A 17,526-nucleotide genomic window follows, 5' to 3' on the forward strand; every position below is an offset into this window, starting at 1 on the left:
TGTTTCATTAGCGAGTTTTCAGACAGATATTGTTGCCAGTCAACAAAGCAAAGGCATTATATCACTGTCTCAAACCTGCGTGCTTTCCTGACAAGCAATTAACTGAAGGAATATTGTGTTGTCTGAATGGAACTTGGGAGGTATTATGAAACAATGGCTCAGAAACACCCCTCATACATCTCACCTGTCAATCACTGCCCTGGCTGTTTGAATTTATTACTTATGAATATGTAGTGCATGGTTCTCGTCTCCAGTCATGTCATTTAAACATCGATTGATAGAAAATAAATAATCCCAGTTCTGTTTGAGTTAGGTGACCTTAAAACTATATACATACCAACTTATATTATATTAATATTTCAGGCTTGGTGTCATTTCATTTAAATATCAACATCTCTACATGGCAGAATGCAACCCACATGCATCATATTATTTTGTTTTGTGACTTCTTCTTAATTTGTATCATTTATGAGTTTTTTTTTTAAATTATTATTATTATTTTATGTTTGCTTTCTCCTCCAGTTTTGTTCCCAGCATGATAATGTAATTTGTGAATCATTGGCTTCCGGACGATGTGTTATTGTGCTCCCACTTTGGAACGAGATAGATAGATAGATAAAGCGGTACACCGGACAACCCGCATACGTAGTGACATTTATAAATGAGTGGTAACTCCATCTGTGAGGCTCAAATTAATTTTCGCTTCACTTTAAAATAAAAAAAATGTTTTCTATGTTAAGATGAGGTAGTGCTGTGAGCCGCTTGGCTGGTCGTAGCCACATTGCTTTTTAGTAGATTGGATATCTGAAGTTGGAAAGAGTTCATAAAAAACGTATGCATACCAATAAGTTCCTGTTTTATTTGTGTGGTTATGGATTTGAGGAAAAATGTATCCGCCTGCTTCAGTTTAGCTTAGAGAGGCATTGCATATATATTTAGGAAACCTGCTGTGAAAAACGAATGCAATGAATTTACACTGCCACGTTTTAACCCTTTCTTGCACAGTGGCAACATATAATTCGTTTTTAATACAAACTGATCTTTTTTTTTTCTCTTCATTTTTGTGCATGTTTGCGTGTAAAGGGAGCGTTTGCACTTTCTTTACTGCTTAAACTAATATAATATAATATAATATAATATAATATAATATAATATAATAGTCACACAGGGTCTGAAGAAGATGAAGACGGACATTAGGATTATAAAATATCAACAAGGTTTATTAAATTAAAAGGCAGCAGGCGTAACAGTGTGCACTAACACAAATAACAACTGGAGCGTGCACAAGGAGGAACTTAAATACACAGTGGTGACAAACTAAATGATGAGCAGCTGAAATGAATGGTTAGTGTCCACGGAAACTGATGAGTGGCAGAAAACAAAGACAGAGAACACATGTGAAACTATAAAGAACAGGTCCAGAACACTGAATATAATATAATATAATATAATATAATATAATATAATATAATATAATATAATATAATATAATATAATATAATATATAAAAAAACAAACTAACTGGTCAAATGTGGAAAAAGCTTTAAATTATATATATGGCAAATATTATATTTGTCACGTTTTGAGTTTGTTTGTTCACGTTTAGAGTTTGTTTTTTATCTGTTCTGTTCATGTCTGTGTTTCTAGGTTGGTTTTCAGTTTGTTAATTAGCAGGCTGTCTAAAATCATAGACAGTAAAAGAAATGGACACAGCGACCCCATAGACTTCAATGGAGAAAAGTGAAGTCAATTAGAAGCACTCACTTCCTGATGGCTGATCATACTGCGCAGACTCAAACTGAGCTTGACGACGTAGATGTGACGTGAGCAACCCGTCTGTCTTCTAGTAGCTGTGCCAAGAGAAATCTGAATCATTCCCTTACGAATCTTGCAGAGACGGAGAGCGTGAGTAGGAGGTGTCCATGAGCTAGGAGCAGGAGCAACTTTATGACTCTCTATGGGCTTCTCCCTTGACTTTATCGGACTTTATGCCTCCACGTCCCCCGATTGCCTGCGAGCTTCTCCTCCTGTCTATACGGTAATCCCTCTACTGTGCGACAGAGAGCCGCGTGGTTATGACGCAATCGTTAGCCTATTTTTACAAAAACGGCTTCTACGGGGCCATAGTGTAAGATACAAGGTACTGGAGCCTTTTATACATTGTCGTGTTTCTTTAGAAATAAACAATGGACAAATGGAGTCTTTAAACGCTTCAGATGTAAAGTTATTCGCTGTCAAAGTGACGCCAAAATGAATGAGTCAATGGAATGCTAACAGCAGGTGATGGCTTGTTAGCCAATGGATGCCCCCATAGAAGGTATACGCTTTCCGGGTGCTGGATTACCCCCTTGGATAAAATTCGTGCAGGACAGTCGTGCCGTGTACCAGCTGCTTTGACGCGATTATCAAGTTAACTGACTCGTAATGTGTGCAGTATCTCATGACCTCCAAAGTATCCAAACTCGCACCGTGTACCCTTACTTTCCCAGCCTGTTTGTCACCATGGTCACTGATTGGTTTAGTTCTGTTCAGGTGTGTTTAGTTAATTAGCCCCTCTCATTTGCTGTCTATTTAAGTCCTGTGTTTATTTCAGTTCTTTGTCAGTTCTATGTCGTGTTCAGTTGGTTGTTCTTTTTCTTTTTCTGGTTCCTGTTCCTGATATTCTGTTTTGTGAAGATTTGAGTTTATTTCTAAATAAACACTGCTGGATCCAGTTTTTATCTCTGCTGCAACCAACGCGTGACTAAATTATATGCTGATCTTTTTGTACATTTACACAGTTTATTATTTAGCGTTGTAGTGCAAATGGTCCCTGTATTTTGACAAAGGATGTAGTATACACTTTTGAAGTTGATATTGATTTTACTGAGCCTATCACTTCTGATTGATTGAGGAGATGACCTGAAAAAACAGGATCGATTCCATTTGCCTCGGAGGCATTTGGGCTTTGACCAACCAATCAGAATTCATCTCAGGTTGATGCTACATTCATCAGGTGTAATGATTGGAACGTCTCCTCTAAAATGTGTTCTTCTGTTTTGTTTTTTGCGAGAGTTTTGGCAAGCATTTAATTAAATAAAAGGCTATGAAATGTCCTCCAGCACAGAGGATGATGCTTATGATATAGAATTTCACATCAGCTGAAAAAGGCCCTAACACTTTCCATTGAGTGATAATGCATTAAAAAAGAAGTGAATGTCATTTTGGTATCTTTGATGTCAACATCAATTTTCATTTAGCTAATTATTACATGGCTCTTTGGAATACTTAATCCTGATTGATCAGTTGCCACATTCTGAGGTGTTGACATTTGACATTTTTGCTTAATGGACGCTAAACTATTTAAACCACCTAAGTGGAGAGAGGAACAATGTGTCATCATAACTGGGCTAAACTGGATTCCTACGATCACACAGCAGTTTCCTCCAAATGACATTTTAATGCCTCATTGTCTTCTGTCATTATTTTGCTCATGCTGGCACTGTACATTAGATGTACACCCCAACAGGCCAATCACAGTATCTTCATGCTGGTGTATTGAAGCTAATGTTGTGCTGGTTGGGCTGACCTGGCTGACCCTGTGATGGTCAGAACAGGAGTTTGCAGGGGGCAGGAGTGAAGTGTTGGTCCGGAAACACCAGCGGCACTTTATCAATCAACAGTGGCATCTATTCCAGCTGGTGCCACCTGGCCCACTCCGTCAGTGACAGCGGTTATTTCAAGACACTGCCAAAAGCAGGGTCTGGATTTAGCTGCTGGCGTGCACCAGGGTTCCGTCATGGGTCATTAGATTTTGGGAGTTGAGACTGTGTTAAAAATTATTGTGAGGGGTGAGGTATTTTTGTGTCTTTTAGCATTCGACATTCTTATTTCATTATATCACTGCTCATAGGAGCATATAAAGAGTTACAGAAATTGGGCTTGCAAAGTTGGCACATGATCAAAGACATGATAAAAAATTAACTGGAATCCTTGGTTTCATGTCACTGCTCTTGTACAGTAGTTCTTACACACCACAATTTATTCACAAATATGATTTAAAAAAATCACTTCATATATACTATGACTTGAATATGTATCTTCTAGGACATGCACATTTGTCATTTCTATATTAAAATAGATTTAAAATAAAAAAAATTTGTATATATTAATGGATTAAGGTCAAACAGGGTGATAAAACCGTCTCTAAAAAAAGTCTCTAAAAAATCATATAATTTGACCTTTTTATGATACAGCACGGTTAGTTCAGATTGTATATCATCCTGTGGTGTGCCTCCCAAAAAACCTTTATTTAAATTTATGGATAATAACTGATAATAACTGAATAATAACTGATGAAATTTATTTAATCAGTTATTATGATGATAATAATAACCCCCCATTTCCTATTTTTATTTATCATGGACACTCTTTTGTCATTCACCCATCTACAGCTTGACATACAATAACCCCTTAATAGTATTTGGGCATATACATCTAAATTATAATGTATTAGTCAACAAAATATCAAAGTAAGGGTCATCTTGCAGTTAATTTAAAGGCTGTGAATCGAATCCTTTCATTTAGTGTAATTTCATAAAATTTATATGTATTTGACATCACTGCTCTTCATATATGTAATTGCTGGCTTGTTTTTCTGTGTGTCTACTGTGATTGTTTTGTGCAAGCATTACTCTAATCATCGATGGATTCCTGCCATTAGACATTTATTACAGTAATCAGCACAATGTAAATACTGTAATTTTGTGATTGCGATCCATAATTAAACCAATTTTTTCCATGTCTCCATCTCTCTTAAAGGAAGTTCAGTGAGCATGGGCAAGGTTAACAGCTTTTTGTGACTGCGGTTATGCCGCTATAACCGTCACCCGATAAGGTAGTCCTGAGGGCCGTGCTCCCCATATGGCTCCGTAAATAACATCTTTTCCGCAAGGGTGGAATTATCAGGGTCCCCGTAGGCTCCAGGCAGACTGAATAAACAGCTGGTTGATAAGAAACCTCATTTAAACAACTGTCTTTCTCCCTTACCAGTGTACAGTTGGGGTGCTTCCCATTTCGCTGAAGCTTTATTCCAGATCAAACGTGCCAGGTTGCTGGGAACACCAGAAACCCAAGGGAGCATAATCGTTTTATCCCACCAATTTATTTTAAGGTGATAACTTTGGTTGTTGAAGAAGAAAAGGCTGAAAACTGATGTACTTTGACAGATCAACCACGGAAAAAGGAAAGACTGCACAAGGCAATTTGTGTTTTTGGTTGTGAGGACCAACTACTGTTTGAAAAGGGGTTTATCTTTTGGTTGTTTAAGCCTGTTACCGATTGGTCACACTCAAACAGCAAAGACACCCCCTATGAAGACAATCCATTTGTATGCATTTCATTGCTAATTGGATTCAATTAACCCTAGCACTTTGGGCAGACTTATGTAGACCATCGGAAATTGTTCAGTTAATAATCACTCTGTTTTGGACAAACTGGAGGTGGGATGGGGAGACTCACATACTTAATAAGACAGATGGAATGTTTTAGCACCAGTTAAATTCCATTCAGGTCACTGCACATGTGAGTCAAATGGACACGGGAGGCTGACCAGATGCAAATGAGGTGTAACCACGGGAGGCTGACCAGATGCAAATGAGGTGTAACTTGTTTGGCAGACGGTGGTAGACATCATCTTGATCGTGCAAAAAACACAATTAAAAAAAGCTCAAATACTTCAAAATAGTACATTAAAAAGTGTATAAATCACTCGTTTTCTAAAGTAACACTGTCCAACAGCGACACCAGTTACAGTGGGATTCCGCGTCTCTCTTGCCTTCCCTGAACCCATTGAGTTTAAAGCTGCATTATGCAGCTTTGCCGACTTCTTCGCTGTTTTCTCGCTTTTTGCTCGCAGGTTTCTCTATAGAGCTCCCCCTACAGCTTCGGAATAGATATTTGACAACACTGTAGTTAAAACTCGTTGGCTCGTCCCATCTTCTCCCGCTGGTCATGTGCATTTGTTTTCAAAGAACCCGGCGAACGCACAGAGCCATGTCCACTGAGGTATGTATAATACACAGAAGGCTAGCATATAAATGTTTAGACAGTGTATGTGTGCAGTGCCGTAAAGCAGTTTGTTACATCGCGAGGCCTGACATCACGCGATATTTCCTGATGCTGCGGCCCGCCGGCCCAAAGTTGCAAGGGTGGTTTTTCGTCTCACAGGCGCTTGAGGGGTGCGAGAAGACCACCATTCAACCCGAAAACAGTCATATAACCATTCCAATGACTCCGAAGCTGTTCGGTTAAGATAAAAAAGTTACTTAGATCACCTTTAACAGACCCCCTAAAGCATGCCGTGGGTTTGGTGTTGGGTAATTGAAATGAATGGGGGGTTGTCATGTGAGAGGAGGCAATGCCTCCATCGCGCTATGATTGGATCTGATTGATGAGTGCGATTAATCCTGCCTCTTGTTTTCATGCACGTTCACAAATGAGCAAAATGATGCCATTGATGGAAAGACTAATTAAAAAGTAAGTAAACAACTCAACCACTTAGATATCAGCTTTATGTCACATCAGAATCAAACTTGAAAGGCTTGAAAACTATGTTGTTTTTTTATAGTGGCCAATCTCAATCAGCTTGATGAAATTAAAGGTACTGTGTCTGTGGCCAATGTTTACCGAGCTTGATGATTGATGATCCGAAAATAAGTTGACTATTAAAAAGAACAGTGGAACATCAGTTCACAAATAAACTATATTGTTTAAATTGTCACTGCCTTTAGTTATTATTTTGGAATAAATGTAAAAATTCTTAAAAACACTAACTTGATGAAATTGATACATAGAAAATTACATTGCTAATGTAAAAATACCAAATAAAATTGTATTTGGTAAAATTGCATCATTACTCCAGTCTTCAGTGTCACGTGATCCTTTAGAAATAATTTTAATATGCTGAATTGCTGCTCAAGAGACATTTCTTATTATCATCAATGTAAAAAAAAACAAAAAAACATTGTCCTGCTTAATCATTTTGAGATTGTGATTCTTCTAGAAATTCTGATGATTGGGGTTAAATATTTACGAAATCAGTGTTTTCAAGACAAATATAGTGTTAACACAGAAAATTGTGATAAAAATCAATATACATACTGTGTAGTGCATCCTTTAATTTAAACACAAAATATTTGTTAATTGCATGTGTTGTTTTTTTAATCTAATAACTTTAGTTAATTTTCATGAAGGGTTCCAATAATTTGAGTTGGCTGTTACATATATACTATGGAAGCCATTTTCTGCCAAATTTAAATAAATAAATTAAATGATTAAAATGAAAATTAAAACCAAATTAACGATTTCATTACAGAAAACAGTACGCAAAATATGTGACAAAATTGAGAATGAAATTAAATGATTTCATTTTCACAGCATTATCCCTGTCAAATTGAAAAATAAAATGCAATTGGTGATTTCACATTTCATTTTCACTACAGTCTCGAGGCAAGACTGCCAATATTAAAATGAAAAGCCAAACGTGAAAAAGAAACTACAAATACAGTTTTTACAATGCTCTTTAGTAACGCTCACGCAATAATAGTGACACAATTCAAATAAAAATGTAAATTTTCGTTTTCATTTTAATTCCTCTTTTATTTCACAGTTTTCATTTTCGTTTTCATTTTCAAAGACAACCTGCATGCAAATTCTATGTTAATGAGTGGGTGTGGCTTATTCTAGTAACGGCGCTAGAGACACGCCTTCTGTAAAGCGAAGTCATCGACGTCCGTGTGCATGAGTTGAATGTGTGAAACGAAATTATTTAAATGTGATTATATTGTAATCGAGACGACGAGATATGGCGAAATCTGTTAGTGAGCTTTTGCGGGAAGCTGCCGCAGCATTAGAACATGGAAACAACCAGCCTGACCATGTTAGTTATGATGTTAGACTCAGACTAGACCATGATCGACGATGAGGTTCATTCATGTATTAGGCTGTTTTGGAAATTCAACTATTTGGGTGTACAAAGGTCTTAACACAATTTCTACAACAATTATAGCCAGACATTAATACCCACTGGCTTTAACCGAGGACCTCGGCCAATGTTTCATATTCGCGTCGTGCCTAACAACGCCCTTCAGCCGTGACTTATTCAATTATATAATCAATGAATTCATTAATTAATTAAAAAAATAATCCACTTCATTTGACATATTAATGTGTAATAATATTACCAATAAACATGAATATATTCTAAAAGTGTTATAAATTCTATATTTTTAACTTTATTTTCTTCTGGTGCAGCATATTGTGTTACAGTGGGTGAATAAGTCTATAGTCTTTGAATATGTTGGTATATGATTTCAAATTTTCCTGCAGGCACTTGTCAATGCATCATTCTACTGGGCCTTGAATTGCAGTGTAAAAAAGTTAAGTTGATTTGTGAAGTCTTCCACAATCTGAAGGTTGATTATTGCTGTCAACCTTTCAAGTTACTCATCCTCATATCATGATACAAAACATTTGTGGTTTAAAAATCATATCACTTCTAACTGATATATAGAGCAACATATAACTGACATATTTAACATCTTTTGCAGCACTATACACATTTTTAGCATCAAAAAGAATTTCGATTTAGTTTTTCAAAAGCAGCGATTTTAGAATGATTTCATCAATTACTCCCTTGACTACAGTATATATAATGTATTTCATCTCAGCCCTTTCAATCTCCTTCAGTTTTGATGGATGTGTGTCTTTGAACATATATTTGAGCTATCTTTTAGAGCAGGCTCTGGATGTTGTTGTAGCCAAGCCAGTCTCAGTTGTCAAGCCAGTCCCAGCTTCATTGTCAGGTTTTTTTATGCTTCTTTAAATCCATGTCTTTTCTGGTGAACATCATGTCGGGTGAAAATCTTCAGGTAAAATGCATATGCAATGAAAGTCACCTACTATGTCAGAGGAAAAGAAAAGTATAATAACAATAGTCTTACATGAACAAGAGGAATTCACCAAAATTGATTATTTTATGAACACACACATTGCAGTACAGTGAAATCATGTATTGTATAGAATAATTGAAGTTAGGATATCTCTTATTCTTTCAATCGTTGTCTGCATCTCTCAACATAACATGAAGTTCATTACATTGCCGTAAACAAACTCTAAAGTTCTTTGATTCACTCCTACGCCCTCAGGCAAAGCCCCCATAGTTCCCCAATATAGCAAATAATCATATACAGAGCATATTCAAATTAGACACCAGTGCTTTCTTGATCCTTTGATGACAAACATGCAAGGAAATATAACATGGTTTTTACAAGTTATGGTCTCACCACTTAGGTGTCAAATGCAGAAAATGCATGTTTCTGCAGATCCAGTGGAGGTACTTGTATGGCACAGTTTGAAAATCAAACTGTCTGAAAAATGTCAACCCCCTGAATAACAGATCTATTATCTATCTAACAGATCTATCAAATCTATCTAACAGATATAATCCCTTACAACAGCACAAATCTGCAAAACAGGTGTGGTCTCAAGCAAACCTGATGTAAGGAATCAAGGGCTTCATTAGTTGCACCAGGTGTGCTTGAGATAGAACACATGAAATAAAATGAAAACTGGTATAAAATGAAAAATGAACTGGCTACGTTGTTGAGTTTCACGTTTGACTGATTGTTAGAAATATGGCTAAGTCAAGAGAAGATATCATCACCCTTCACAAAGAAGGAACAGGATACAAAAAGATAGTGAAGGCACTAAATGTTCCTAGAGACATCGTTGGAAGCATAGTTCCCAAGTTCAAAGTTAAAGGAACAGTTGTTACACTACCTGGACGGGGCAGAAAAAGGAAGCTATCAATGGCTGCAACCAGATTTCTAAGAAGGCAGTTTCAGAAAAACCTGTGAGTGACTGTAAAAGACTTGCAGCAAGACTTGGTGGCAACAGGCACTGAGGTTTCAGCTTGCACAGTAAGGCGCATACAGAAGGCACACACAGGCGGTTTCCATGCCAGAACTCCAAGACGTACACCACTACTTACCCAAAAGCATGAGAAACATCGGCTCCAGTTTGCTCAAAATTATTTAAATAAGCCACAGAAATGTTGGGATTCTGTTCTGTGGAGCGATGGAAAAAAAAACTGGAACTTTTGGAGGAAGAAGAATGAAGCATATGCTGAAAAGAACCCTCTGCCTACAGTTAAGCATGGTGGTGCTCGCTGATGCTCTGGGGCTGCTTTGCATCCTCTGGCACTGGAAACCTGCAGCATGTGGAAGGCAAGGTGGATTCATTGAAGTATCAGGAAATCCTAGGAGAAAACATCATGCCGTCAGTGAGGAAGCTGACTCTTGGGCGTCATTGGACCTTCCAACAAGACAATTATCCCAAGCATACCTCAAATTCCACCAAGATTCTACAGTGGCCATCATAGTAACCTGACTTGAACCTCATAACAAATCTCTGGTGGGATTTGAAGAAGGCGGTTGCAGGACGCAAACCCAAGAATTTTACTGAACTGGAGGCCATTGCTCATAAGGAATGGGATAAGATTCCTCAGAAACGCTGCCAGAAGCTGGTGTCTGGTTATACATCTTGTTTGCAGCAGGTCATAACAGCAAAAGGGTGTTCTACTAAGTACTAAAGATGTTTGCCATTAAGGGGTTGAATTATTTAGATTTTAGGTTTATTATTTGCATTTTCAGTTGAATTTGGGGAAACCACTTGAGCTATTTCAATTTTGTTTGATTTGTTCATTGCAAATAGCTGAAAGTCTGTAAATGTTGCCAATAAGCACAATTTGCAATGGGGGTTGAATAATTTTGATTACAGCTGTAGGCATATTTAACAAGAGTAATGAGAAACAGCTGAAAGCAATCAGGCATAATGAGTCCGGGCAATGGGTTATGGGAAATGCAGTCTGTAATGAAATAACAAAGACTGAAGGAGTGCCCTCTGGTGGCTGGCAGGCGTGACAACTTCTAAGTATACAACACACTCGCATGGCAGTTCGTAACTATTTTACATTTTGGCGAATCTGTGGCTAATTCATTCAAATTTGTATGATCTCATTTTTTACAATCTACTTATATTGCATATTGCATATTGATTGTTAGATTTAGGGGTGGGGACTTTCATACTTACATAAAAAAAAAAAAAAAAAAAAAAACTTTTCATTCAGACCACATGCTACAGCATAGTTCTCGCGCAGAGCACAAATTGAATTTGCTCAGCGAGTTACTCTGGTGTGGAGTAATGATGCTCATTAAATATGCCCTTGTGTCCGAGCTGCACCAATCACATCGGGTTATCTGATATAGGCGGGCCAGAGGCGAGCTAAACAGATGACGACAGTGCTGTGACGTCAAAGTCATTAGTAAACATTGCAAGATGGCTATGGATGAAAACCAGTTGTTTGAAACGGCTTTGGCTGCTACAATGAACGAGTTAGACTTAGCTTTTTATCTAAAACAGGAACAGAAGATGGCGCTCTAATCGTTCCTTTGCAAGAAGGACGTTTTTGCTGATTTGCCGACCGGATACGGCAAATGTCTAATCTACCAGTTAGCTCCACTGGTAGCTAAGCGTATGGAGCTCTGGATACGTCACCCCGTGTATTGCTGTGATTGGTCGTAGTGTTATACAATTGCGTGCAATGATATTTTCAAATGCATGCTTGGTGCCACCCCTCGAGCTGGGCGATTTTCATTAGTCGATGCCAGACCCATAATCTTTCAGATTTGGGTCTGGATTTCCAGGCTAATCACATGCACAAATTAATTCAAAATCACCACCTCATAAAATAGTTGTTTTCTCATGAGATTGAGTTATGTACATGTAGCAGTGGATACTTATCAAATAAACATATGTTTAACATCACAGTGCTTGTTCACATAGCTTGTATTCTATAATGTAAAAATGGTTCATCATCATCTTTGTTTTCAGAAGTTTTCAGAGTTTCAACCTAGTTTTCTCTTTCAGTAATTCAATTCAAAGTGTTTTAAGCAGTGCAATGTACTTATCACTGCATTTTGTGACTTTTGCACCTCTTACAAATGTATTTTTTTATATCTTTTTTCATTACTTTTTTTAAATTTAACAGTACCTATCCAAAATGTCTGGCAAGTGATGCTTCAGAAGGTTAACATCTAAGTTTATCTGTCAAATCTTTTACCTTTGGGCAATATTTTCAGTTTAGGAGGAAGAGCGTTTGTGCCAGATTTAAATATGAAAATGCAAGCGACTGCAGGTGCGGAGGGCCGGTTCTACATTATTGTGAGGGAAATCTCTCATCCCTCCATGCTGTTGCCTCCACACTGAACTTACATGCAAATGAGCATCTGTAGAACCTTAGATAGAGAACATCCCATCTAAATCCAATTTGGCAAATGCGTATTTATCAAACGAGCCGAGAAGCGCACCTCTGTTTGCCAAGCCGGCAGTGGATCCCACTTCATAGCATCCTAACCCTGCCTGCTTGTATGACATTTGGCGGGTAATCTACGCCATTATTGTTTCACCAAAGCTGAGTTTTATTCAGCACTGTGTGGCTCAACATGGTGTTTGCATAGTGCTTAGTGTTTTTTTCAACAGGTATTAAGCGCCTTGTACTGTCAGCATTAAACAAAGCAGGAAGAGTACTCCACTTTGCCTGTAAATTTTATGCAAATATTAGGATGAGATGAATTAGGGTGTGAATCTATCATGAATTAAACTGTAATACCTGAGATGGTTCAACTTGTGGGTTTCATGACTGTATTTGAACAGCAAGTTCCCTGAAGGGAAACTTCAGAGGCTATTGACTTTGGGCCAGATGGGGCCAGCTAATTTTCTGCTTGATATCACCCACATTATTGCAAATGGCATCCTCCAAAAAACATACCGTTACTATTGCAATGTGTGTTGATATTCTGAAACCTCAACAGATTTCCGTGTAATTTTCTTCTGAATGTGTGAAGGGGAGTCTGGGACATGCTAATCAGACATACAGAATGCATTCAGGACACTGCTATCTACAGTACATCATTTTGGTCACTTTTTGAAATGTTCTCATGTTACATATTAATTACAGTGTAATAATAATGAAAAAGTGTTGATATCAAGTACACATGTAATTGCTGAAACAAGGGCACTTTAATGCAAAGTATGCTGTCTGTTTTGTTCATGAAAGAATCCTTGCAACCCTTTTATTATTTTGTTTTGCCCATTCACAGTTTATGTCATCTCTTATGTCTCCATATTTTCCTGCTCTGAATGTGTGAAATTACCCAGAGTTCTCTATGACCCTGGATACTTGGATACACACAACAAAGCCTTTGACAGAACAAGCAGTGGGCCCACAGCACACTGAGGCTTGTTGATGTGAGTCCATATTATTCAAATGCCACAGCCCACTGGGATCTTGCTCTTGGCCTTGTTTTAATTCAACTCCCTTTGAGTTGCAAAGACCCTTTGTCTCCATAACACTTCGTTTGATTGGGGTATGGCCTATGGGGCATGTAAACCCCTCACCCGGGATGTTTGTTCCTCCCCAGCCTAGATGTCTTCCAATCGGATGCCTTTCTGTAGCTCCAGCCACCATTCTGTGGCCCCAAACTTGTTGACTTTCAAACAACTCCAGAGTTTTAATGAAGGACCTTAGTGGAGACAGCACCAATCTCTGTCTGCGTTTTATTACATGGCAGGACGACAGGGCCTCGGGTCTAACAGGGAAGGGTCGTGTGGACGAACAGGTGGGCTATTACTGCCTCGCGATCCCCCTGTGCTGGGTGGACGGCTACTAGGTCATCCAAGGCCAACATGGAGGCGGGAAAGAGTGAGTGAGGCTGTTTTTCACTTTGGTTTTAATTATTGTGCAAGATCGGGTATAGTAGTCACCATCTGGGCAATTGTTAGACATGGGTCGTGAGCTATGACTGGTTAAACATATCTGTGCTCGACACAGTATATAAATATAGCTGAGGAGTGTCACAGGACTTAATTCAGAGGCATTTTGTCTTACTGTTTACAGTATGTTACAGAAACAAAATAATAATAATTTGCAATAATGCAAAGTTCTCCTACCTTTTGCTGTCTTTTTTATTTTGTTTGTCTGCAACTACAAGATTCTAAGCAAAGCTTGCAATCAAATTTAGTCAGTTCATATGTACTCTGTATAATAATACTCTTTGACAAACCATCTCTTTTTTTTTTTCTTACTATACTTAAACTGTAGAAATACATACACTGTAAAAAAATTATTGTTGACTTAATTTAAAAAAGTAAGTTACCTGGTTGCCTTACAATTTTGAGTTCATTGAAATAAAATAAAAAATGTGTTAATACAATAAAGGAGATTAGTTTAATAAAGAGAAATTCAAAATATTATGTTATCTGAGCCACATGAATTATCTAAGTTGATTTGACAAAAGATTAAAAGTTGTGATAACAAATCCTGAAAATATTTTTTCACAGTGTACACGCATACACACTGCTGTTCAAAAATGGGATCAGTACGAATTTTTTTTGTTTTTGTTTTTTGAAAGAAAGAAAGAAATCAATACTTTTATTCAGCGGGGATGCATTAACTTGATCAATGCAAAATATATATATATATATATTTCCAATAAATGCTGTTCCATTAAACTTTTTATTCATCAAATAATCCTAATTACTTATTAAAAAAAAAAAATTTTTTTTTTTTTTAAAGATTTACTGACAAATCTTACATTTTACTGTGTTTACTGATTTATGGATGGATGGATGGATGGATGAATGGATGGATGGATGGACGGACGAACGGACGGATGGATGGATGGACGGATGGATGGATGGATGGATGGATGGATGGAACATGTTTTCAAAGGTATGACTAATGCTTCCCATATCTTTTATTGTTGATGTCAAAGATCCAATCTAACTTTGCTGTATTTTGCCACAAAGTCTTCTATCACTTGGCAGAAGCAGCTAATTAAACAGATTTCAACACAGACTATTTGTCTGACACTCGTCCTCAAATGCCATGAACTAAACTATGCAGGGTAAAAAAAATATTAATAAATAGTTTGTTTTAAGAATGTTTTTATTTATTTTTGTATGATCATTTCAATTTTGGTACAGTGTTGGTCACTACTTGATATCTGATGTCAGGTCGGTTCAGCAACCGCATAGATTGGCTCATATTACAAGAAATAGTGACCAGAGGACAGTGTGCACAGGCCAGTGGTTAGGGGAATTAATCAGAAAGGTCAGGAAATTTGGAATACAGCCATTGTTTCGATTTGGCAGGACACAAGTGCAGCGGCCACTCAAGCTTGAAATGATGTTTCCTTCCAGAGCTAGATGTGTGCGTGTCCCATCCTCGCTCACTGTAGGTTAACAGCATTTTTTTTTTTCATTTTTTTTTTTCTCTCTGTGTGAATGAATATCTCAGTTTTAGCAAGACTTCAGAATCTTCAAGCCTGTTTTCTCTTTATTTCTTGAAGATTCCTATCCTAACAGCGCCTCATGAATCAAGTGTAGGCCTACTCTGACTTTCTCTGAGGTGAAATGAATTGTCATGAGCTGAAATGACGCATATTTGGTTTGTAAACATTGTTGGCTTTCATTATCTCTAGAGAATAAGCACAACATTATTAAAAAGACAAATAACAGTCTCAAAATAAAAATCATTATAGTAGCTTACTTCATGACTCACTCCTCATTCCTGACTTTTGTCCCCAACGCATTCAAACTAACATCATGAACCTATTCATATTTCTGTTTTGTAATCCAGACAACAGTCTTTCAAACTTAAATAATAAGAGCGTCTCTTTTTCAATTTCAATGGACAATTTGTCTGTTCCTAAAGGGATAGTTCACCCAAAAATGAAAACTCTGTAATTATATATTTACCCTCATGCCATTCTAAACCTATGGAAGCTTGTTTTCACAACTGGTTAAACAATTTTTTTTTTTTTAAAGAAGGTAATTTTGAATTTATTAAGGAGCCCTTAAAGGGACCTTTGCAAAAAAAAAATATATATATATACAGATATTTGCATGCTCAAAAGAAACTATTCCTTGTACAATTTTTGTGCACGGGATTTTTTTGCGTGCTCATCCGTTACAATTAGGCCTACTGTCTATAACATATTTCCTTTGTGTGTCACTAACATTTTACTATGAAGAAAATACGAGTATGGATGTGCATTAATTAATAAAGATCTATTTGCTCAAAATGTAGCTTTTGTTAGGGCAGTAATCCACTTAGGGTAGTATACCACTAATATCATCAAACTAATATCTGCCCGCTTTAAAGCATTCTCTGTGATGGCCGAGAAAACCACGCAGTGAATGGGCTGATGGCCCAAAATGGTTGTTTGCATTGTCCTATTTGCCAATTTCAAGGGTCCATAAAAAATAGGCTGATACTGTAAACAAGTACTCAAAATTTGGCTTTTGTTAGGGCACTGCGTCATATTTCAAGGGCTTATGTCCACTTTAACTAATTTAACTCTGTGAAATAACCAAGAAACCAGTGTGCATTGTCAAATGCCAAGTTTAATGGTTCATGAAAAAAACATTGGTACAGTAAAAAATGATAAAGATTTGGATTTTGTTAAATTTCGTTTAGTAATTATTTTGTGTTTTTGTCATTTTTTATTATTTATTTTATTAAATATATCTATATTGTTTTTAGTTTCACAAGTTAGTTGTCTGTAAGTTTAGTCTGTTTTTAGTTTTTGTTTGATTTTAGCACATAATGATAAACTAAATGGAAATTATGAATAATTTATGAATAAAATACATAATTATATTTCAGTTAATGTTTGTAAGTAATGTTTTTTTTTTTTTTATGTTTTAATTTTTAGTTAATGATAATACTGTAACCCTGGCTTTAATTGGCAAGTGCTGTAACTGAAATAAAATGAGTTCATGTTCAAGTTGTCATGTTTCCCTCTGGTCCCTCACTATTGTCATGGGCTGTAAAAACAGAGTTTTTTAAAACGGGTTTCAAAGTGTACGTTTTTGAAAACAATACCGTTATTGTCTCCGTGTAAACTACAAAAACACAAATTTGGGAAAACGGTGATGTCATGCACATGCATATTACGTGTTCAGTCTATAGACGCGTAGTATTTCTTTACAAAGTGACATCGCCAACTACTGGCCAGGCAGCAGAATACAGCGTTTTTAGTCGTTTTAGCGGATCCGTGTCAATGGGGATAGTTTTGATGACGATGTCATTATAAATGTTGACTACTTTTTACATGACTTTTCCAGGCAATCACAGTTTTCAAATTCTCCATTATTTCCCAGTTTTAATGACTGTAGGAATCCTGCACTCTGCTTGCATGCACAGTGTGATGCTGTAACCTGTTGAGATATTAGCACTAAAATAAAAACACACTACTTACAGCTGTCTGAAACAGACCAGGGATTTCTGAAATTCTGAAAAGAAGAGAGAATGAATGAGACATATCTCATACAAGTCCTTCAGGCAGGGATGTGAGAGGGGGAAAGTTTTGAGATTGGCGCGACGAGGTAGAGTGACTCCATTGGCATGCGGGGCAGATGGAG

General features: G+C 37.1%; 1 protein-coding gene across 2 annotated transcripts in view; it reads left to right on the top strand.

Moving 5' to 3' along the window:
• The window catches only part of sgcd (sarcoglycan, delta (dystrophin-associated glycoprotein)), a 205,297-nt gene that overhangs the window by 43,792 nt on the left and 143,979 nt on the right, over positions 1 to 17,526 (top strand). Inside the window, exon 1 of one of the 2 annotated variants that reach the window (XM_084136908.1) lies at positions 13,634 to 13,801. The exons of the other annotated variant lie outside the window; for it this stretch is intronic. Coding sequence (XP_083993034.1) covers positions 13,664 to 13,801 — 138 coding nt within the window. The 5' untranslated portion in view covers positions 13,634 to 13,663. Of the gene's footprint in view, positions 1 to 13,633; positions 13,802 to 17,526 lie in introns of those variants that run through there. 2 annotated transcript variants of the gene reach the window in all.

The sequence above is a fragment of the Abramis brama genome (genome assembly GCF_963993115.1).
Source record: "Abramis brama genome assembly, chromosome: 15".
In the NCBI taxonomy this organism is placed as follows: Eukaryota; Metazoa; Chordata; class Actinopteri; order Cypriniformes; family Leuciscidae; genus Abramis; species Abramis brama.